Raw genomic sequence first — 21222 nt, forward strand, 5'->3', positions numbered from 1 at the left:
TTGCATCTACTTTTTCAAGTACAGCACTTTCCTTTTAGTATAAGCCCAGAATGTTACATATAACATTCAACAATAGAAAATGGAAGAGTGTAACATAACAGTCTCCATTTAAGGACAGGCTGCAAGTCCGTCACAGAGACCACACTTGCAAATACTCGCACTGCCCCTCACCCATGGCCAACTAAGGAAACAGATTAAAGTGTCAGTTAACATTATGAATTATTCAGCTAAACAGAAAACAATAACGATAAAGAAAGGAGAAACCATTTTGCAGGCACTCCCATTTTTGTTTGGGAAAGTAAATAGCATTTTTGCTCTCTGGAGCATTAGAGACATCACTCTCAATATGCTGTAAGAGGTGGTGATAAAAAAATAATAAAACTGCTCTTAAGACACATCAATAAAACACCAAAGCACAGTAAAAACACAATCAATTAGATAGTAAAATATCTTTTAATTAAATATACAGTGGATCATAAAGTACAAAATTGTTTTCTTTTTTGCCAGCTATGTGATTGGGAAACTAATGGCACATTGTATCAAAAGCATTTCCAGAAGTAAAGCTTTAAAAACAAAAATATACACACGCACACACACACATACGCACACACACAACCCCCTCCCGCTCCCACCCCCCAAAAAAGAACAAAAAGAAATAACAAAATGAAACTGAGTATTTATAGTTGGCTCAGCATTTAAACTGTAGTGTTTAATCTATAAAAGGTTACTCGGTAACCTTAAGAACAAGGAGTTACTACATAGTGTTAACCAACTACATTGTACTATATACAGTTAAATCACCTTACAGATAACAAAAAGGCTAAAGATGAGTAACACAAGTGTCCATTATTTACAGCATCAAAAAAGAAACAACAGAGACAAGTTTTGTTTTGCATTGCCTTCCAGCATGAAAGATTTGAAACCCAAAGAAACGCATTGAGTCGCTGCTGAAACAGACTTGTAAGTGCTGATGAAAGACATTCAATCACAGAGCTGACCCCGCCCCGCCCCCTTACAATCTGAACGATAACAGAACGCGCACGTGCGTGCGTGTCGTGTACGCGCACACAGTCAAAGTTCTGCTCGGAGATGCTGACCCCGTGTCTGCCGCTTTCTGCTTTAACACCTTATCATCGCGCGCCTTAGAACGCAGTTTATGGGTTAATTCGAAGTCTTTAACTAAATGTGATGTGTTTAACTTCAGCGCTACATCTTCCCACATATTTTTCCAAATTAATTGTGACTCTTTTACTATAATGAAGGTACAATCCTCCATTCATTTAACGTTCACAACTAACCATAAATAGAGCTGTGTCAGCTACCCTCCTCCAAGCTGGTTATGGTTTTAAAAAATGAATTCAACTAGAAAAAAAAAGTGATAAAAGTTGCAGCTTCAAAATGATGCCATCCAAAATGTGTAACTCATTCAGCTGGGCACTTAGCAACCGAACGTGTTGCTCCAAAACATCGGAACACATTCGCTCCAGACACTAACGAGATACTCACCTCTAATAAATAAAGCGAACCTGTCAGAATTTATTCCAATACTGGTGTCAAAATAGCCTGTATTAAAAAAGTCTTAAGCCTAGAATTCTTTTTTATTTTTTCACTTTTTCATTACAAAATATGCACAGTTTTATGACATGCCTTATCTCCAAGCAGATTTGTAACGTTCATTTACAATTAAATCTTTGAAAAATGGCTTTAGGTTTTTCTGACCGGGGCTGGTAATTTCTTGCCACGACAGAATCTCAGATTGTCTTTGTCACATTTTCCGTCAAAAGCGGAATTGATCAGAAAGCGTTCAATTCCCAGTGCAGCATAATCTCCAAAAACACATTACTGATTTTCTTTAATGTTCACCAGCTTGTTTATCTCAATGCAAACATTTTGTGTGCAGCGTAATTGTTTTCAACTGACTACATCATCAAAAAAGCATGTTCAGACATAAAACAGCTGGTCTATTTTGGTTCATTTTTTAGAGCCTCATAACCCTGAAAAGTAAAGTTAAAAGGACTTGTAAAAACACACAAAGTCAACTTAATTTGGAACTAATCTTACTTTTTCATGTGGGTTGCCGGACGACAGACAAAAATGTCAAGATTAAAAAAAAAAAGAAGAAGAAATAAAAAGAAGCAGCAGTACACTGCAAGTAAGTAATACAAAAATATGTTTGCATTACAGTAGACAGCAAGTAGAAGACAAGTTTGAACAGTTTCTTCATATATAAATAATTTGTATGCTTCGATGTCCATAGAGATATGAATGTGTATGCTGTTTTCATATATACATATGTTCAGTATAAATATAAAGATATGTGTATATACACACAGTGATGGTATGTACTGACACACTTGTGTGGTATATACATTGCTTGAGCGTGTATATACACATATATACAATATAAACATAGATATGTGCTTATACACACACAGTATATACATACTGTATAGCTGCATTGTATGTACAATGTCATGTGTACACATATAGTATAAATATTTGTGTATATATAAACTGTGTTTGTTTGTGCACCTATACCTACCATATACAATGTGCTTGTGTGTGTGTATACACATATAGAAAGGGTGAATTTAAAGATGTGCATATGGTATGTACACTCAGTATGTACATGCATACACTTCATACATATAATGCATTTGTGTGTATATAGCATATATTCAGTGTGAATGTATAGATATACACACTATATATAGTGTGTGTCTGTGTATATATATATATATATAATATAAACACATACACACACATTTATTCTAAATATATGGATGCATATTTACATACTTTATATGTGTATGTGCAGTATACATATTTACTGGTATGTACAATGTGTGTCTTTACTGGCTTATACATATATACAGTATCAGTATACAGATATGTACATCCACACACAGTGTGTGTATATACATATACTGTATATTTACATATATATACAGTGTGGATGTGGTACATATACATATATACATATCTACAATACACACATATATAAAACTTTATCAGTACTGTATATATACACAGTTTATGTATGTATACATCCCTACCTAAAATATGTATACAGTGTGTGTATACTGTACTGTATATGTTTTTTTTTACATTTGAACTTAGCAAAAGACATAACAGGTTGACTTCCTACTTTGCAATTACAGCTTTTAGGCCTTAACAAAGTGACAAATGAACAAGCTGCTTCCCCACTATAGTCCCCCATCTTTGAAATTCCCATACGAAATGATTCGAGAGTTCAGGTCCTATCATTCAAGCAAGCACAGGTATTACAAAAATTCACATCAGTCTCAGTGAAGCCAACACAAGCACACCAGTATGAATTCATTTACAGAGCAAAATAACAAGATCCCACTGTATATAGACTGTAAAACAGAAGAACTTATAAATAGCAAAGCAAAAAATTAAATAAAAATAAAAGAAAACGAACAATACCACAAAATATTAAATTATTTTGAAACACTTCTCTGACAGTAAAGAGCCGATTTAAATACATGCCCCATCGCTGTGTTTCTGCTGTAGTTTGTTTTTCATAGTGTTGCTAAATGGAAACGTCCAGAAGCTAACTGAAATTACACTGTACATTGCATTGATTTGTCATGCCACTATTTTTTTTTTATTATCCTCATTACCCTTTGGAAACTCTGCAATAATTCTCCAAAAATCTTTAACCAGGGCAAATTCCTTTTCTTCCTTATTGCTTGTCTCTACTTTACATCGCTTTGTATATGCCTCTCCTCCACTAAGCATGAAAACGAGACTGAAAATAGTTGCAGGAATGGATACAATTCTGTTTTAAAAACAAAACACTCAGAATCATCCCATATTCAACGTAATGTGCAAAACATTTTTTTTCTTTTAAAGTGGCATTATCGGGTGTAATAGGGGCCTGTCCCAGACTGAAGCAATAATGATTGTGTTGCTTTCCTTAACTATGAGAACATGCCTAACGCAAAAATGCCGACCATCCAGGTGGAATTTTCAATTACTTTGCCATATGGAATGTCAGGCTATTACTAATGTCTTGTGATCACAGTTCGTGTTTTCCGTTTCAAAGTTTTGTACTTGGATGTACTGAAGACAGCTGCGAGGGATTGAATGAGGACTGTGGATTTAATGCAGATAAAGGGTACAGGCCATGGTGCAAGAGTTCCCCATAAGAAGGCCCTACTGGTGCAGCTGCTGTAGCTAAATGCCTATAAATCTGAGGAGGGTTGGCAGAAGAAGAGAGAAGTTGTCTTTGCATCATTATGGAATGGATTGTCAAAGGTGGCATCAATGGAGAGATTACTGCTTGGTTTTTCAAGTACTGCAAGGGGTGAGAATAACCTGCTGGGAGGTGGCTGCCCAGGCTATCACACATGTCCTGCACCTGAGAAACAAAGGTTCCCGGATAAATACCCGAAAAAATAGGAGTTGGCAGGGGAAACTTATGGCTATCCAACAGGCTTCCGGCATGCGTGGTCTCTACGGATTTGCTTGCTTCACCATCTGGCTCTGGGGTTTTACTGGAAGTCTCCTTAGTCATGTGCATAGGCGTGACAGCTCGAATTTTTTTCTCTGGAGTCCCGCTTTCTAATTCCTCAAGGTTCCTCTTCAGCGGCCTAGCAGCCCCCACATTTTGGGTGCAGGTTTTGGTGCTCAGGATAGGTCGAGGCGCCACATCCTCTCCTCGTGAACTTGGTGGCTTTCCTGATGCTCGAAGGGGCTCAGCAGGCTTCTTTGGAGTTGACATAGTCATTGGAGGCACTCGACAGGCTTTAGGGTTGCAGTCAATGCCCGACACCTGTGTGCGAGTGGCTTGAAAGAGTGGCGCATTTTTGTTTTCCTGTTGCATCAGCGTCTGACTCATGCTGGATGTTAGGGGCTTTGATGAAGGCAGTTTGTGAGCAGAGGATTTGGGAAGACTCAAGTCCGTTGGCTGGTCATCCGATGAAATGTCACTGGTGGCCATTTTATCTTTCTCATTCATGGGAGGTCGATAAATGGTGGTCGTTTTCTCCAGATGTTTCTTTTGAGCAAAAGGAGAAACATTTTCATGGTCCTGGATGTACAGTGTTTCCCTTGACAGGTATTTGGATAACTGCTCCTTGTTCAAGTGATGCTCTGCATGCCTGTACAGACTGTGCAAGTGAGGTGAGGAGTAGAACTCTGCAAAATAGGTGGGCATCTGGCATGGTTGCACTGTCCTATTCTCCTGACTTTTTTCCTTTTCTTGAACATCAGACCTGTAATGCTCCACAGAAGAGGACATCTGGTGCTTGGAAAGGTCACAGGGGAAAGAATCAGACTTTCCGCACATGTCATTTTTGAAGACCTCACTTGCTGCCTTTCTTTCATCTGAGTTTCGTGCCTTAAAACTCTGGGCGTGCTGGATGACAGAGGGCCTGCTGACCATGATGGTCTCAGGGGTGGAAACCTGTGGACCTGGGGGCACAGTCACCTCTTCTCCATTGCTGCCGACTATTTTCTTCAAGACTAATGGCTGGCTTGAACCAAATGAATAACTGTTCGGCAAACAAGTGCCACTAACCTGTGATAACAGCTTCTTTTTGGCCAAAGGTGACATAATGCCTGAATTGCTCCTTGGATAGAGTACTGGCGAATAACTGGCACTGACTTCATCCTTGCCAGCTGCATCCTTCTCTTTGCCGTTTTCAGACACAAGAGTGGTTCTAATAGCTTGCTGCTTTAAAGACAGCAGTGGGCTCTTATCTAAAGAGTTTTGAGTTTCACTAAATCCTGTTGGATCTGCTTTTGTTTGGGGAGAGGTGCTGCAGCGCTCTGGTGTGACTGGTTCTTCTTGACTTGGTTGAGTGCTGGGAGCAGCTGGCTGTGGTGACACTGAACAGTGCGCACTGGCTGCTTTTTCCTGCAGTTCAATGCTTAGTTTGTCCAAAATACTTTGTATTCGTGACTCCTGTTTAGTGTTTACAGTAGCATCTGGAGTCACTGTGATGTTTGTCTCTCCTTCTAATGAGGAACCCTTGGAAGAAGATGAAGGGCTTGGTACTGTGGCAAGATGCACAACTTCTTCCTTGATGATATTCTGATTACTGCTACTCGTGCAAACTTCTACGAGTCCGGTACTTTGCTGGGCTTCATCTTTGTCTTTGACTTCTACCTTCACTGTAATTTGCTGCTGTGACTGGAATGCCACATCCACAGACGTCTTTCCAGGATCAGGTGCCTGAGAGGAAAAAAAAAATATCTACTATTAGTTCAGTCAGAAAAATAGCTAAAAAACAGTCAAATAGTCAAATTGAAAAATAGTTAAAAAATAATCAAATCATATCTACTGATTTAGTCTTTGTAAAGCACTAATATATTCTGTCTTTCACTTTCAGCATCTGAGTCCTCATTTTTGTCAAATATGTAAGTTGGACATGTGTATTTTGTGCTGTTTTTATGTTTTTTAGTGTTTCTTTATATTGTCTGGATGGATAGCAGTCTTGCATTATGCTAAGGACCCAAATTGGCCAGAATACAGTGATTTCATGCAGATGTGGCCAAAGGACACACAAGGACGTCTATTCTATTCTATTCTATTCTATTCTATTTCTATTCTATAAAAAGCTGGCAATAAAAGGATGGACAGTTTTTCTGAACTGTTTAAAAAAGATAGACTTCGTCTTTTGATGACATTTCTGCTAATTATTTTGTCTTTTTTTTGTACATTGACATTTTTGTGTTAAATTTACTTTTTGCTTTATTTCCTTGTTTCTTTTTGTTTTCAGCATTGTGATGAATGTGCCCATTAAGGTTTAGATAAAATAGGTAGGCACTCAGACAGGATACATGGTGTCAGTTGGTTAAAACGGGGCCTTCTGTACTATTGCTCAACTTCTGTTTAGGTGCTCTATAAGGTTAGCGCTAGGGTCAACTAGGGATTTAAGCACATGGCCCATTATAAATGTTAATCTCACATGGCTGTAGCTCTTTGAATACAGAATAAGAGAATTTAGAAGGTCAGCTAATTAAATATTGAGATCAACTCAGTGATCGTAGAACTACTTAGTATGAAAAACTGCAGTCAGGGGATCCTCAGAACTGTAAAAGTCAAAGCACCACAACATTAAAGTACAAACTGGCAGGGTGAAAAACTGAATGATTCTCTTTTATGGGTTGTCTAATTGTTATGTTTTAATGCAGACATTTTGTAAATAATCTGGCTGTAATTTTTTATTCATTTTTTGTCTCTTACAGGAAAAAAATGCACTGGATACAGTATATACACTGATCAGCCACAACATTATAAACTATCGACCTAATATTGTGTAGGTCGCCCTCAAGGGACTACACCAGACTTCTGAAGTTGTCCTGTGGTGTTTGGTATCAAGATGCTAGTGGCAGATCTTTTAAGTCCTGTCAGTTGTGAGGTGAGGCCTACACGGAATAAACTTTATTTTTCCAGTATAGTCCCACAGATGCTTGATCAAACTAAGATCTGGGAAATTTGATGGTTAAGTCAACACCTTGAACTCTTTGTCATGTTCCTTAATCTATTCCTGAACAATGTTTGCACTTTGGAAGGGCACAGTATCCTGCTGAAAGAGGCCACTGTCATCAGGCAATAACATTACCTTGAAGTGGTGTATGAGGTTTGCAAAAATCTTTTGGTAGGTAGTTCTGATGTTCAATTGCCCTATGTGGATGGTTTTGGTGGTGGACATGAGTCTGTATGGGCACTGTAACCGGTCTGTGGCTACACAGCCCAATACACAGAAAGCTGTCATGCAGCTTATGGCTAGCATTAATTTTTTTCAGCAATTTGTGTTACAGTAACTCTGTTGTGGGATCAGACAAGAAAAGCTAGTCTTCCCTCTCCACACACATCAATGAGCCTTGGGGGCCCATGACCCTGTTTCAGATTCACCGGTTACCATTCTTTGGGAGTATTTTTGGTAGGTACTAACCGATACATGCAAGGAACAATCCTTACGACCTGCCATTTTGGAGGTGCTCCCATTACAATTTGGTCCTTGTCTATGCTGCTCAGATCCTTATGCTTGCCCCTTTTTTCTGTTTCCAACACATCACCTTCAAGAACTGACTGTTTACATGCTACCTAATATATCACACCCTTTGAGAGGTGCCACCGTAATGAGATAATCAATGTTATTCACTTGACTTGTAAGTGGTTTTAATGATGTAGCTGATCGTTGTATGTCAAACACAATATAAACATGACTTTAAAAGCACTTAGCTTTGTATTCATGACATCAGTACATTCTGAGGCATAAAGCTTGTAACCATTCATTGTTTACTTTGTAATACTTTTACATATACATACATACTAGGGGGCTTCGCCCCCTGCTTGTTTTGCTCGCCAGCCCCCCGTCCTGCACTACGTGCCAGCCACTTCACATCTCTGTCGCTTGCATATGTGGATTTCACTTCACCAAACAACAAATCTTTTAATTATTGTGGATACACCTCTTTATTGGGAAGAAACACTACTTTTCCCTGATGGCAACACGAATTAGACGATCTACAAGTCTCCGACTTCAAGGTTAAAGCCGAACAATTTATTCGATCTCTTTTCTTTGTTCTGTTATTTCACCAAGTAATAATTTCTGTTTGTTTGTGCTAATGCAGTCTTTACTATCATTTTTTTGAGACTTTTGAATTTTCATACTTTCATAACCTGCTCTGCATGTGTATCGTGCCAACATTTTTAAACCTCTTTACGACATTCTATTTTGTCATCTACTCTTTGTCTTTTATTTCTTGCCCCAGGCATGGTTAAATCTCTTGGCACAAAGTCTCATCTCGCAGGACATGAAAGTGACTCTCTCTCAAAAAGTCCCGTCTCATCAACAGGCTAAAAAGTCTCGTCTCGTTCCAGGTATATAATTTCATCCTTGCAGACATCTGACAGCCATATAAACTGTAAACTTCCAACAGCCATATTAAGATGTTTATTAATTAGGAATAGCATACTAATATATATAAATATTCCTCACTGTCCTACTGCTAAGCTTCGGTGGGTTTGTCCACCTTTAAGGCGAAAGTTTATACATTGCAGTCCAAAATATATATTACTAAATTTACCAACCTAAAAGTGCTAAAAATAGTTTGCATATTGATGTAAATCATTTTTATGAATTTAATGGAAGGAAAAAACACAACTGCTACAGATATGCTGACTTTCTAAAAGTTCTTGCCGTCCCCTTGTTCCATTACTGCTTTCTGCAAAACAATCAAAGGCCCAAATTTAGAAGACCCTCACCCCACCCCCTCCTTTTAAACATGATTCATACTCGAAAAAAACGTGATGTGATAAACATGTGTTTGAGCTCTAAGGAAAAAGTAAACCCTTCAGATTAATTTTAACATTTTTTTTTCTTAAAATGCTGCAAGTTTAAATTATAAACATAGCGCTAAGCAGAACTAGACTTTTTTTAGATACAGATGGCAGTTGAATGTAGCCATGCATTTGATCAAGACAATTACTTAAAGAGCAAAAGCCAAATGTAAGCATTTGCCTTCTGAGTGATTACATTAAATTAGATAAAAGGTTTGGACCACTGAAATAAGTCTAATAGGGCCTGTGTTTTAATGCGTTTGCATGGCTTGCCAGTGTAACACCTGTTTGAGCATATTCGATTCTATTCTTCTTGCCACTTTGAAGGCTATGGACTGTGACCCCAGAGGTCATGGCCAGTTTCCATTTACCACAGTAATGACTAACGGTCTTTTTCATGTCACTTACAATTTTGCTACAATGGACGAGTGATGTCCGGGTAATTATGTCTTCCATGGCTAATTTTTTTTTTTATAGCTCTGTGGTTTTCACAGTGTTCTGATTTCAGGCACGGCATACAACAAGTAGGAAGTGGGAGAAAGCAAAACTGCTATTTTTTTCTTAAAAGCTTTTAAAAGGAAAAACAAAAGTTATCTTTTATGTGTACATAATATCATTAATACACAATACTGATTTATAGCCACCACTACTGCACTGGCTCTGTATATCAGTACAGCAACATTCATGACATAAAATCCTAACTTTGTGTAAGGTGCATTTCATTCATTTATTTGTGTGACTGATGCTTTTATTGTTACAAGTAAGATTACATCACACACGTATTTAAAGAACGGCAGCACTGGTCATCTATGGTTAAGGAAATGTAGTTTTCAGGGAGCTTTAAATATCTTAAATTGATCAGAGAAACTGCAAGCTTATTGAAAATGATGTTTAAGTAAGATTAGCTGAAGCTCAGGCAAAACAGAAAGTAACATCTGGCCTTGGGGGTGATAAGAAGATGCCAAACATTTCAGTCATTTGAGGAACTGGCCTTGCCTTATGGATATAAATTCTGGCAAATAATTAAATGATATGAATAGTGGATAAGAAGAATAGAAGCATGTTAAATTAAGGGCATATCATAATTTAAACTGGACTGAATTAAGGGTGAGAGAATCAAGAACAATCTTAATGTTATGAATATAGCCGACAACATGAGACGAGCCAGACAGGGATAGTATGGCCAACTGAAAATGAAGTATCAACCACATGGTTGTGAAGAGTCTTTATGGGGACTAATTTGTGAGGTGCACAGGAATATATTTTTCATTGGGTGTTGCTTTGTCTCACGTTCACTTCCTTCCTCTGCCCTCAGACAGGAGGACTCTGACTCCTTTTCCTCAGTTCCTCAGAGAAGAAGAGTGGCATCATTTCTAGGCCAACTGTGGAGGAAGGCACACCACTGGAATTTACTTTTTTCTAACAACTACATTTGCCAGTGCTAAGGTGAGTTAAATATGGTTACCCCGGCAACCCCAGCTCTTTTTATGTGTCTCCATTTGATATTTTACAAGAGGAAAGCAGGACCAAGATGATGTTTCACAAAGAGATGGGTAGGGGCAGTCAAAAAGAACTGAAGACTTATGGCAGAGAAAGACAAAAATATCTAAAATCTCCTGCTTAGGACAAGTATGTCAACAGTGTACAGTAGAAGATGAACACAGATTGGTGATGTGACTTGTTCTGAGCATGTACGCATCTGTGTTTTTGTGCAAATCAATGTAAGTGCCCTTAGGCTATACCTAGTGAACATTGCTACATGAGAATAAATGAAATTGGATTAATTATACTGGTCTGCAGTGGTTCAGGGCTACTTGCAGTTTTGCCCACAATGTGGCCAGAATAGGCTCAGGTTCCCCACCACCCAGAATGAGCTGAAGCAAGTTTAAGAATTTCCTGCTATTTTAATTATATAGTCCACCTTGTGGCTTACGGTGCAACGTCTTAATCACTACACCACACTGCTTAGATGGTGTACTTTTTCACTTACTGTGTAACAAATCAAAAAAATAATATTCCAAATACAAGTCAAAACACGAAAAGAGAACCAAAACAGCTTTACATCAATTAGAAACCAGCTTCTATAGGGTCTCTACTTCAGCGCTGAACAAAGAAGTTGAGTGTGAGATTAATGAATAGATTTTTTTAACAACATTAAATAACTCTAAAAAAAAGTGGGACGGGGGTGGGGGATAAGCAGTAAAATATTTATTACATATTTTAAGAACTTGCACTTTATTTTTCCCCAGGGAGTGACTAACAACTAAAAAATGTCAGCTGTTGTTGCTTTTGTTATTTGAAGTTTCTTTTTTTAATAAATGAAAGCTTGCTCAGAAACACAGAGAAACGGGCAGGCTAATCTTTCTAGCAGAGAATGGTCCCTTCTCTTGCCGCTTTTATTGATTTTATGAAGCTGTTATTTAATGACAACTAAACAGATCAGTCTCAGATGTTTGTATTTCTCCTGTTTCTGCATAAAGGAATCCAGTTTCAAAATGATTTTATCAAGCAGCAGTGCTCTCAGGAGCCTTTAAAATTACAGGGACATACCAGACGGATGAGTGAGAAATTATCCAGGAAAAACTATTCAATATGCGCCACTGCGGCTCCCCTTTTACAATAATAATACAATGGTATTGTATTGTTTATTTATTGCTTGTGATAGTTCAAAATATATCAAGTGCTGCAGCTTGTAAACAAGACTCTACGTAAGCTGTTATTATTTTAATAATTATAAAAGCATTTCATTTTTTTATCTCCCTAATGGAAACATTTTTTCAAATATAAAATACATGTTTCCTCTAGTACAATACAAATGTTCTTTTTGTTCCTACTTGTTCTTAACTAGAAATGCAAAGACATTTGCAAATCACCATGGATTTATTGGATTTTTGAGATAAAAATAGCTCATGTGGTTTATGTAACATCAAAACACGCCAATGCTTAGCTCTCCACATAATAGTAGATCAAATACTGTATGAAATACAGCCACCACGAGTGAAATCTGTTTTGCAAGGAATAAATATTATTTATCATAATAAATCTGCCTACATGCTTTTTTTAAATGTTTTGAGGTTGACATAAATAGTGTCCACATTCAACCAACGCAACAGAATGCTTTTCAGTTTTGTAACAATAGTGTCTACGTTGCCTTAGCTTGTGGCATTGTCTTATTCCTAAACCCTGTGAATAGTTGGCCGGCAGAATTAGATTTGTAATAAAGTAAATCCTGACCTTAACAAGAATAAGAAAAAAAAAAAACATCATTTCTAAAATGAGACTTAAATACAGCTTTTACTCCAGAAAGCATGTGGTTTAAAATTATCAGATGGCTCTTTCTAATGGATCTTATAACTGGACTGACCTCATATAAATAAAGCCAAGGCATGTTTTCATTTAAATTACTATTATGTTAGTCCAATTAAGGAAATAAATAGAACAAACAAAAGTTAGATTGAAAAAAATAATCTGATCAATGTGTTATGGAACGTTTCCTTGCTGGAAGGTTATTTCTAAAACAGGAGGAAAAATGCAATTACTTGAATGCACACTTTAAGTAATCAAAAAGCACATTTGCTAAATCAATGCATAATATGTCTCACATGTAGTGGAGTGTGGGAAAGAGAGAAGCATGTAGCCTGAGACTTAAAAAAAACAAAACAAAACAGATGCTGCTTCACGGGTAATGCAGTTTAGAGGCCAGGGATAGGCTGGTGCAGTTATAATTAGTGGCAGCAGGTGGCACCGTTGTGCTCAGTGTCTTTTCGATAGCCCTTTAGTTTGGGTACTGCAGAAATGCATCACTCAATTACTCTTATGTAACAAGACCTTCACAAAGATTTCTTTTGGTCTTCATAGCAGTTATAAAGACATCAGTAGATAGGTTATTCATCTCTGTGCGGTGTGATATATGAACATGATGGGAGAATTAGTTGTTTAAGTGAAGGATTCACAGGTCTTATACTAAAACTAACGAAGGTTTCACAGGTCTTATACTAAAACTAATTATGTAATATCAAGACTTAAACCAACTCAGACCACCCCAAAGTGAATTCTGGTTATTAGTTCACATTGCAGAGATAGATAAACACTTTGCTGATGCTTTGTAATGTGACAAAGACCCAAAGAAGTGTACGTTAAGGTGTTCTTATATTATAGTAAATGAGTAATAGATACATTTTTGCGGTACCCAAACTAAAGTGTTACCACCTTCTATTTTATAATACAATTAAAAAAATGTCATTCATGGAAACACATGTGGACTACATGTTATTATCGAATCCCCTTCCACTCTGATCAGTTTTGCTTTTCAAGATTGCTGCAAAAACAGGGTAGGAATGAAGACCATCCAGAATTATCGCCTGACTTGACCTGAATCAGAATGAGGAAGAACAACCTAATAATATGAATGTGCATTTTAAAAAAATGCTATCATATTTGCTGTCCTGCATGTGTTTATGTAAAAAAAGGAATATTTTGTACAGCTCGTACTCTCGCCTCAACCTCACTCTTGGCCCTGTCCTCTACGAGAAGTAAAACAGAATTCTTTTAAGCCTCATTATCAATTCATGTTTTTGCTCCCACTGCTCACTTGTAACAGGCTCACTGGAAGTGGGATCTAAAAAAGGAAACAAAAATAGTGCAGACTGCATAATATTGTAATGATCTACAGTACTTTCACAGATGTTGGGTGAGTGAATAATTCATATAAGAATGGCCTGTTTAATAAGTAACAACCATTGATTTACAATATGTTCCGTCTTCTTACAAACTCATTTGCGCATGTTTCTACTCTGACAATTTTAGGTAGTTTAGTACAGCAGTACTTCAGTTAATGAAGCAGATGTGTTCTAAGAACCTTAGTTCATTATAAGACACTTTGGATACATCAAGATGCAACTGCATTCACTCACCCCACATTCCTCCAGGACTTTTGTCTCCTTTTCCTTCTTTGGCTTCTGAATTTGTTCACTCTTGATGCGCTTTGCCATGTTAACTTTGGGTTTCCCCTGTCCCTCCTGAGGGCTTGCTTCCTGCTTTCGAGGTTTTACAGGGGGAAGAGGCTTATCTTCTTCTCCTTTAATATGCCTTTCATAGGGCAGAATAAGTCTGAAAAAGTAGAAAAAAACATATAAGAAATATTTCTATATTTACTCAATTGAATATGATTATACACTATCAACATTTCTACAGAGCATTTCACACCTGCTTAAAGCAATTTAGGGTCACGGTGATACCAGAGCTTCAGTAACATGGAGAAGGGTCTAGTTGCAGCTTGTAATACGTATGACATAGATCAGGTAATGCCCATAACGTCAGTTATAAAATGCCCTTTGACTCAGATAACCCTCCTACAACCCTAATCTTAACCATAGTATAACGGTGTCCTAATGTTAATCATAGTCTAATGTGATGGGTGTTACGTGACTGACGTTGAGGGCATTTCGTGATGTTGGGACATTACATGACTGACCTCATAAGTACTGCGGTCTGTAATTACACTCTTTTGGTAACACTGGACACAAAATAGTAAAATCCTTGGATTGAAAGCAAAGGCTATTGCAACACACCTAAGTTAATGAATACACAAAATTTATTTTGATAAATACAAATTTATTGTCATTTTATTTACTTTATATTTTTAACACACACCACAGATATAAGTATATCATAATCAAAAGGTCTTGTGCATTCTTCTTCTTCTTTCGGCTGCTCCTGTTAGGGGTTGCCACAGCAGATCGTTGTTTTCTATATCTTCCTGTCCTCTACATCTTGCTCTGTTACACCCATCACCTGCATGTATGTCATTAAATTGCACACACAGAGTTGTAAGTATTTGATTTTATTCTAAGTTTATGTAAGGTTATAAAATATATTTTATGTTACTAAAGAAACTAAGAGTTTACTTCACACACACTATTTGTTGTTGGTGTTATCCATAGTACTAAACGAGAATGGTAAACCAGAAGGCATGGATGCAGGTACACGGCGATGGGACCATGAGACATAATGCGCAGGCGCCTACAGTGCGCGTCTCATAAACCGCAAGCGAAGTCTGATCCACCGCAAACGAAGGAGTCACGGCCCAAAAACGAAAGAGCTCAACTAACATGAATGAGAAATGAAGCAACAACGCGCCCATAGCTAACGACTAATGACACAGCCACACAAAAAAGAGGATTCTGCGCTGCACCCCAGAGTCAAACGGAAGAGGCTACGGAGGCCCCACAGGTCCACAAAGATAGTACGGAAGACGCGTGAAAGTACGAAAGGCGCATGCGCCTACAACGCGCTTCTGAACTAAATGGCCACACTACACAGCATGGTCCACGAGCTTCTAACACACCTACGGAGGCCCCACAGGTCCACAAAGATAGTACGGAAGGCGTGTGAAAGTACGAAAGGCGCATGCGCCTACAACGCGCTTCTGAACTAACGTCCACACTACACAGCATGGTCCGGGTAATAAGAATAAACAAACTCTCCGTATTAAACGTACGGCATCCTCACACGTCCAAACCATATAGCATATGTGAATCACATTACAGTGATGCATTATTAACAGTACAACCACAGAAAACGCTCCGTATTAACAGTAAGTGCAATTATCCATATTACTAATGGTAGACAACGGATACCTAATAGAGTCACGGTCACGGCTCCAAAACGATCCAGCTCAACTAAAGGAGCTACAAAAGCGAGCCCGCATGGATAAAAACAATAGACGTGGGCGCCTACAACGCGCGTCTGAAACCACAGAAGCAAAACTGTCTCGGCTCCAAAACCAAACAGCTCGACTAACGGAGCTACAAAAACGAGCCCGCATGGACAAATACAATGTACATAGACGCCTACAACGCGCGTCTGAAACTGCGGAAGCAAAGCAGGCACAAAAGCTGGGGTATCACCTTGGTAACCCCATGTACTTTTGAAACTGCGAGAGGAAAATAGCACGACTTTACAGACAGGAGTCCAATGCAGAACTCTACTTACTTTTTTACTTTGTAAAAAAAAATTATTAACTGCTGATGATATAGATCGTTTTGTCTGTGCTGAAATTCCAAACAGAGAAACCTATCTTGACCTTATTAAAAAAATTCAGCATATTGGGACTTGCAAGATTACAAATATTGTTTTTACAGAAGTTCAGAAATAAAAGTGAAACTAATGAAGTAACAACAATTCAAAGAAAAAAAATCTTTAAAGTGTGTATCCGGAAAACCAAACACGGGGGTTGGCGAGCAAAGCGAGCAGGGGGCGATGCCCCCTAGTTATGACTAATCACAAATTATGCCTGACTGTATGGTATATCTGGAAATGTAAATTCCTAATAACTTCCATCTTGAATGTCATCAAATCAAAACATTATTTTTTGTTGTAATATAATTTTAATGACTAGTGCAGGTTTTCTCTTTTTGAGGGTGGGGAAAGCTTACTTCAAAACCAATTTAACATTTCACAGTAACTAATATGATAAGACAATGAAAAGTCTGACTTTGAGTTTGGTTGTAGGAAGGTTCGTACAGGTTGTCCTTTTGCATACTTAGCCTGTGGTTTTGATTAGAGGGTATTTGGGAGGCCTAGCCAACCTAGCCAAGCAGCGCTGGGTGCAAGGCATGAAGCGATCTTTGTTAATGACACTGTCCTGTTCCCACCCACATTCGCTCACTCAGGTGCACCTTAAACCTGTCAGTTTACATAACATGTTTATGTCTGGAATGGGGAAGACAACCTAATAAAAACACATGTAGAATACTGCAAAGTCTACCACGACAAGGTGTAATGTCAGGAATGTTCAACGTAGTGATCTTTGCACTTATACATAACATGCCCAAAATGTTTAATCTTGTCTCTCAAACACTCTGGCCTCCAAATAAAATTATCATTGTGTCGCTAGTTAGTGTATGTATAGCCACCATCTAACCAGCCATGATGATTATATATAATTACAGAGAAATTTAGGTGAAATATACAGATACTCAGAAGTATGCAATGAAAAAGAAAACAGAATGAGTAATGTGATTTTACCTGATTTTACTGTCACTTGTGTTGCCCATTACATAATAATAATAATGCATAAATTAACTGTATTCATGTAAGTAAATAATGTGTAACTGCTCTATACGAAGTACACTAAGAGCACAAGAAATATTTGTTTTTAATATATATGAACATTTCAAGATTTGATCTTCATTTAAACAATATCTACAGATAAAGGTGATATAACAGACATTATTCTACATTTACATTTTGCAATCCATTGAAAAATTTAAATACACATAAATGCAAATTCCGCATGTGGAAAAAGTAAGTACACTGCTACATTTGTCACTACCTCAAACATCTAAAATTAGGATCAAGTGCTAATGATTTAAACATCATTAGAGAAGACCTTGGAAGAACCTGTCTTATTTGAAACACAGACATTTAGTTTGATTTAAGTCTCTGTTGTTGATGTGTGTGTTATCACTATGCCTGGACCTGAAAGACCTTTTCTGAGGCCCCCAGAAAGAAGAAAATAGATGCCTATGAGCCAGAAAAGAAATTAAAAAGATCTCCACACAATTGTAAATCAACCAAACCACTGTCTGAAAGATCACTTGCAAGTGGAGAAGATTTCTATCAGCTGCCAACTTGTCCAAGCCATGCTGCCTCACCAAGTTCATCCAAAGAGCAAGACACAAGATGTTGAAAGAAATCTTTACGAGCCCCAGAATTTAATCATTGGACCTATAGATAGCTCTTTGCCACTGCTGATCTCAAAGTGTCCAAGTCTACCATTAGAAAAAGGCTGCACAAGTTTGATCTAAATGGAAGCAGTGGCAAGAGAAAAACTTAGCTGTTCAGAAAAAAACTTCAGGGCAGATTAAGGATTGCTGATGAACACCTTGGCAAAGATCAGGACTTCAGGAATAATGTGCTCTGGTCAGACAAAACAAAAACAGAATTATTTGGCCAATGATCTAGAAGAAATGTTTGGTGAAAACCAAAGAGTGATTTTTACCAAAAGAATCTGATTAAACATGCTGGTAGAAATGTTATGTTTTAGGGCTGCTTTGCTGCATCAGGACCTGAGCACCTCACTACATAAGATCCATTATGAATTCTTCTTTGTACCAGAGAATACTTGAACATATTGTCAGACCATTTGTCAGAACATTGAAGCTAAAATGAAGGTGGACCTTGCAACATGACCATGACCCTAAACATACCAGTAAATCCACCTAGGAATGGCTGAAAGGAAAGAAATGGTGGCCCTGGAATGGCCAAGTCAAAGCCAGAGTCTGAATCCTATCATGATGATGTGTGGGGGAATCTGAAACAGGCCCTTCATACAAGACACCCCTTAAACATTACATAGTATATAGCAGAAAGAATTGTGCGCAGTGGGGTTCTGGCGGGTGGCGCAGTTTCACCTAGTCAATGTCACAAGACTAGTAGACAAATATTGGAAATGTCAACTTGAGGGGCCAATACTAGCCATTAGAGCCAAGGGTGGACTTAGTTTTTAGTCCGAAATGGCATGGCTGTTAATTTTTCATTGAAAAAATTATTGTAAAGTCAATTTTTTTTAAATTTAACTGCCTTTACACATACACACTGTTTAAATGAAGTTCCAACTTTGATATGCCCACATATGTTAAAAAAGAAAAAAACAGTTCATGGAGTGTGCTGACTTTTTTACGTGACTATAAGTAAAATGATTGGGTGGCCAGTGCTGCCTCACAACTACAAAGTTCTTGTTTAGGTATGGGGTCTGGACACTCCATTTTTCCCCCATATCTCAAAAGATGTACATGTTAGGTTAAAGAGTTATTCTTTATTGATCTGCTGTGCTTGTGTCCTGTGTTGGAGTGGCACCTGCCCAGGGCTACAGAGAAGGGCATAATTTCCCTGTGACCTTAAGCTCAAAAAACTGTTTAGAAAATAAATGGAAAGACTGTATTATATACTTAGGACATTATTATCAAAGGTAGAAACCAACACTCCCATCATATTTGCTATAAAGCATCAGTTAAGACTTGCTAATTTAGTTTACATGCACATCTTTATAATAGCCAAAGTAACCCATATAAGCATATGGAGAATGTGCAGACATTATACAGACACTAAGTGTGTAGTCAACATATTTATATATATATAAATATATATAATACACATATATATATATAAATAAATAATATATATATATATATATAAATAATATATATATATATATATATATATATATATATATATATATATATATATATATAAATTACATATATATATATATATTTATATATATATATATATATATATATATATATATATATATATATATATATATATATATATATATATATATATATACATACAGTACCTGTCCATATGTAATGGAGCACAGTAGCACCGAAGTGTCCCAGGACTAAATCGTTGTTGGCCCTGTGGATTTTGTATGTTGTTTTCCTCTCACATCCTCAAAGACTTTGATGTAAGGTAAAATGTTGGCTGTAATGCGAGTGAGCCCTGTGATGGACTGGTTCCCTGCCTAGGGTTGCTTTCTGCCTTGTACCCAGTGCTGTCAGAATAGGCCCCACTCCATGAGCCAATTAAATGGATTCAGAGAATGACTGACTATGTATATTGGTTTTGTTTAGGCTTCTGAGGACCCTTTGATATACTGCCACCCTGACTGGGTCTCTTTTCTACTAGGAAGATACATTCCACTTCGTACAACCCTGCCTTGTACTTATTTGGTCTTAGCTGGCAGCTGATGTTGTGCCCTCTTTGTGGATTCTCGCATACGAGTGTATGTTCTCCCTGAATTTGTGTTCATTTCCTGTAGGGAGTTAGGTTTCCTCCTCCATTCCAAAGTCATGCCAAATATCACTTGACTGTTATGCATCGCCAGAGTTTGAGTTAACGTGCTGTGATAAATGTATTTCCATCCACTGTGGGCTGCCTGCCTTGTTCTAGCAGGTAAAGAAAATGGATGGGTGAAAATTACCAAACAAGTACTAATATGATGAGGACAAAGTATTCAATGACGGACATTTTTACATATTCAAACAGTAGTCAGATGGAGCTGAATCAAGTCTTTTGTGTAAGAGTGCAGTCAACCATACAGGTCTTCTAAAGGCAACGGCTCAAATTACATTAGTAAGTATCTTTGTAATGTGCAGTACTGCCAATCATCTAAGTGTGACATTAGTAAAGTGAAAAATTATGACATGTTTTTCCTGTGGTATCATCCCCCTAGCCTCCCCAACACACACACATACACAATTCAAAAATGGAACATTTATGACAGAAAGCATTATCACAATATTCTTCTGCGGCATGTTTGAAGGCCTTTTCTTTACAAAGTGTAATATACTTTGTGTGATTAATGAGCCACAACGGGAGTAATAATGGGCTTGGGAGAATTATAAATATTAACACAGTCCAGATGCATTTTTGCGGCCCTGAGTTTAGAAACCAAACAAAAAGACAGAATGAAAGAAAAAAAAAAAAAAAAAAAAACGAATACAGGGAGAATATAAACACTTAATTTAAGCACACGCAACAAGTCGTTAGCAAAGATTCTACAGTAATAATAACTGATGGCATCATTCTTCTGCAGCCTCTGCCTTTCCTGTTCGCGCCAGCATTGGGTCCCTGGCTCAAGCACATAAAGGAGCATGCTCAGGCATGGCGTTGTGCAGAAAAGCATGAATAAAAAGTATGCTGGCTAGAATTTGGCGGAGCGCCAGCAATGAAGCTAAGCCGGAGCCCACAGGGAACATTCATCTTCAGATCCCATTACCAAAAGAGTTTAAACATGTTACAGCTGCTAAAACTGGAAAACGCTCTCTGTATGCAGACAAATCAAAATAGCTTACAGCTGCCAAATACCTGATTCCCACTGTAATGTTTCA

General features: G+C 37.7%; 1 protein-coding gene across 1 annotated transcript in view; it reads right to left on the reverse strand.

The window, feature by feature from the left end:
• Nucleotides 1-434: 434 nt before the first annotated feature.
• arid5b (AT-rich interaction domain 5B) overlaps nucleotides 435-21222 on the reverse strand; it is a 137944-nt gene continuing 117156 nt past the window's right edge. Inside the window, exons 9-10 of the mRNA XM_028795383.2 lie at nucleotides 14236-14431; nucleotides 435-6205 (exon numbers count right to left, since the gene is read on the reverse strand). Of these exons, the coding sequence (XP_028651216.1) occupies nucleotides 4067-6205; nucleotides 14236-14431 (2335 nt within the window). The 3' untranslated portion in view covers nucleotides 435-4066. The remainder of the gene's footprint in view (nucleotides 6206-14235; nucleotides 14432-21222) is intronic.

The sequence above is a fragment of the Erpetoichthys calabaricus genome, chromosome 2, assembly GCF_900747795.2.
Source record: "Erpetoichthys calabaricus chromosome 2, fErpCal1.3, whole genome shotgun sequence".
Lineage (NCBI taxonomy): Eukaryota > Metazoa > Chordata > Cladistia > Polypteriformes > Polypteridae > Erpetoichthys > Erpetoichthys calabaricus.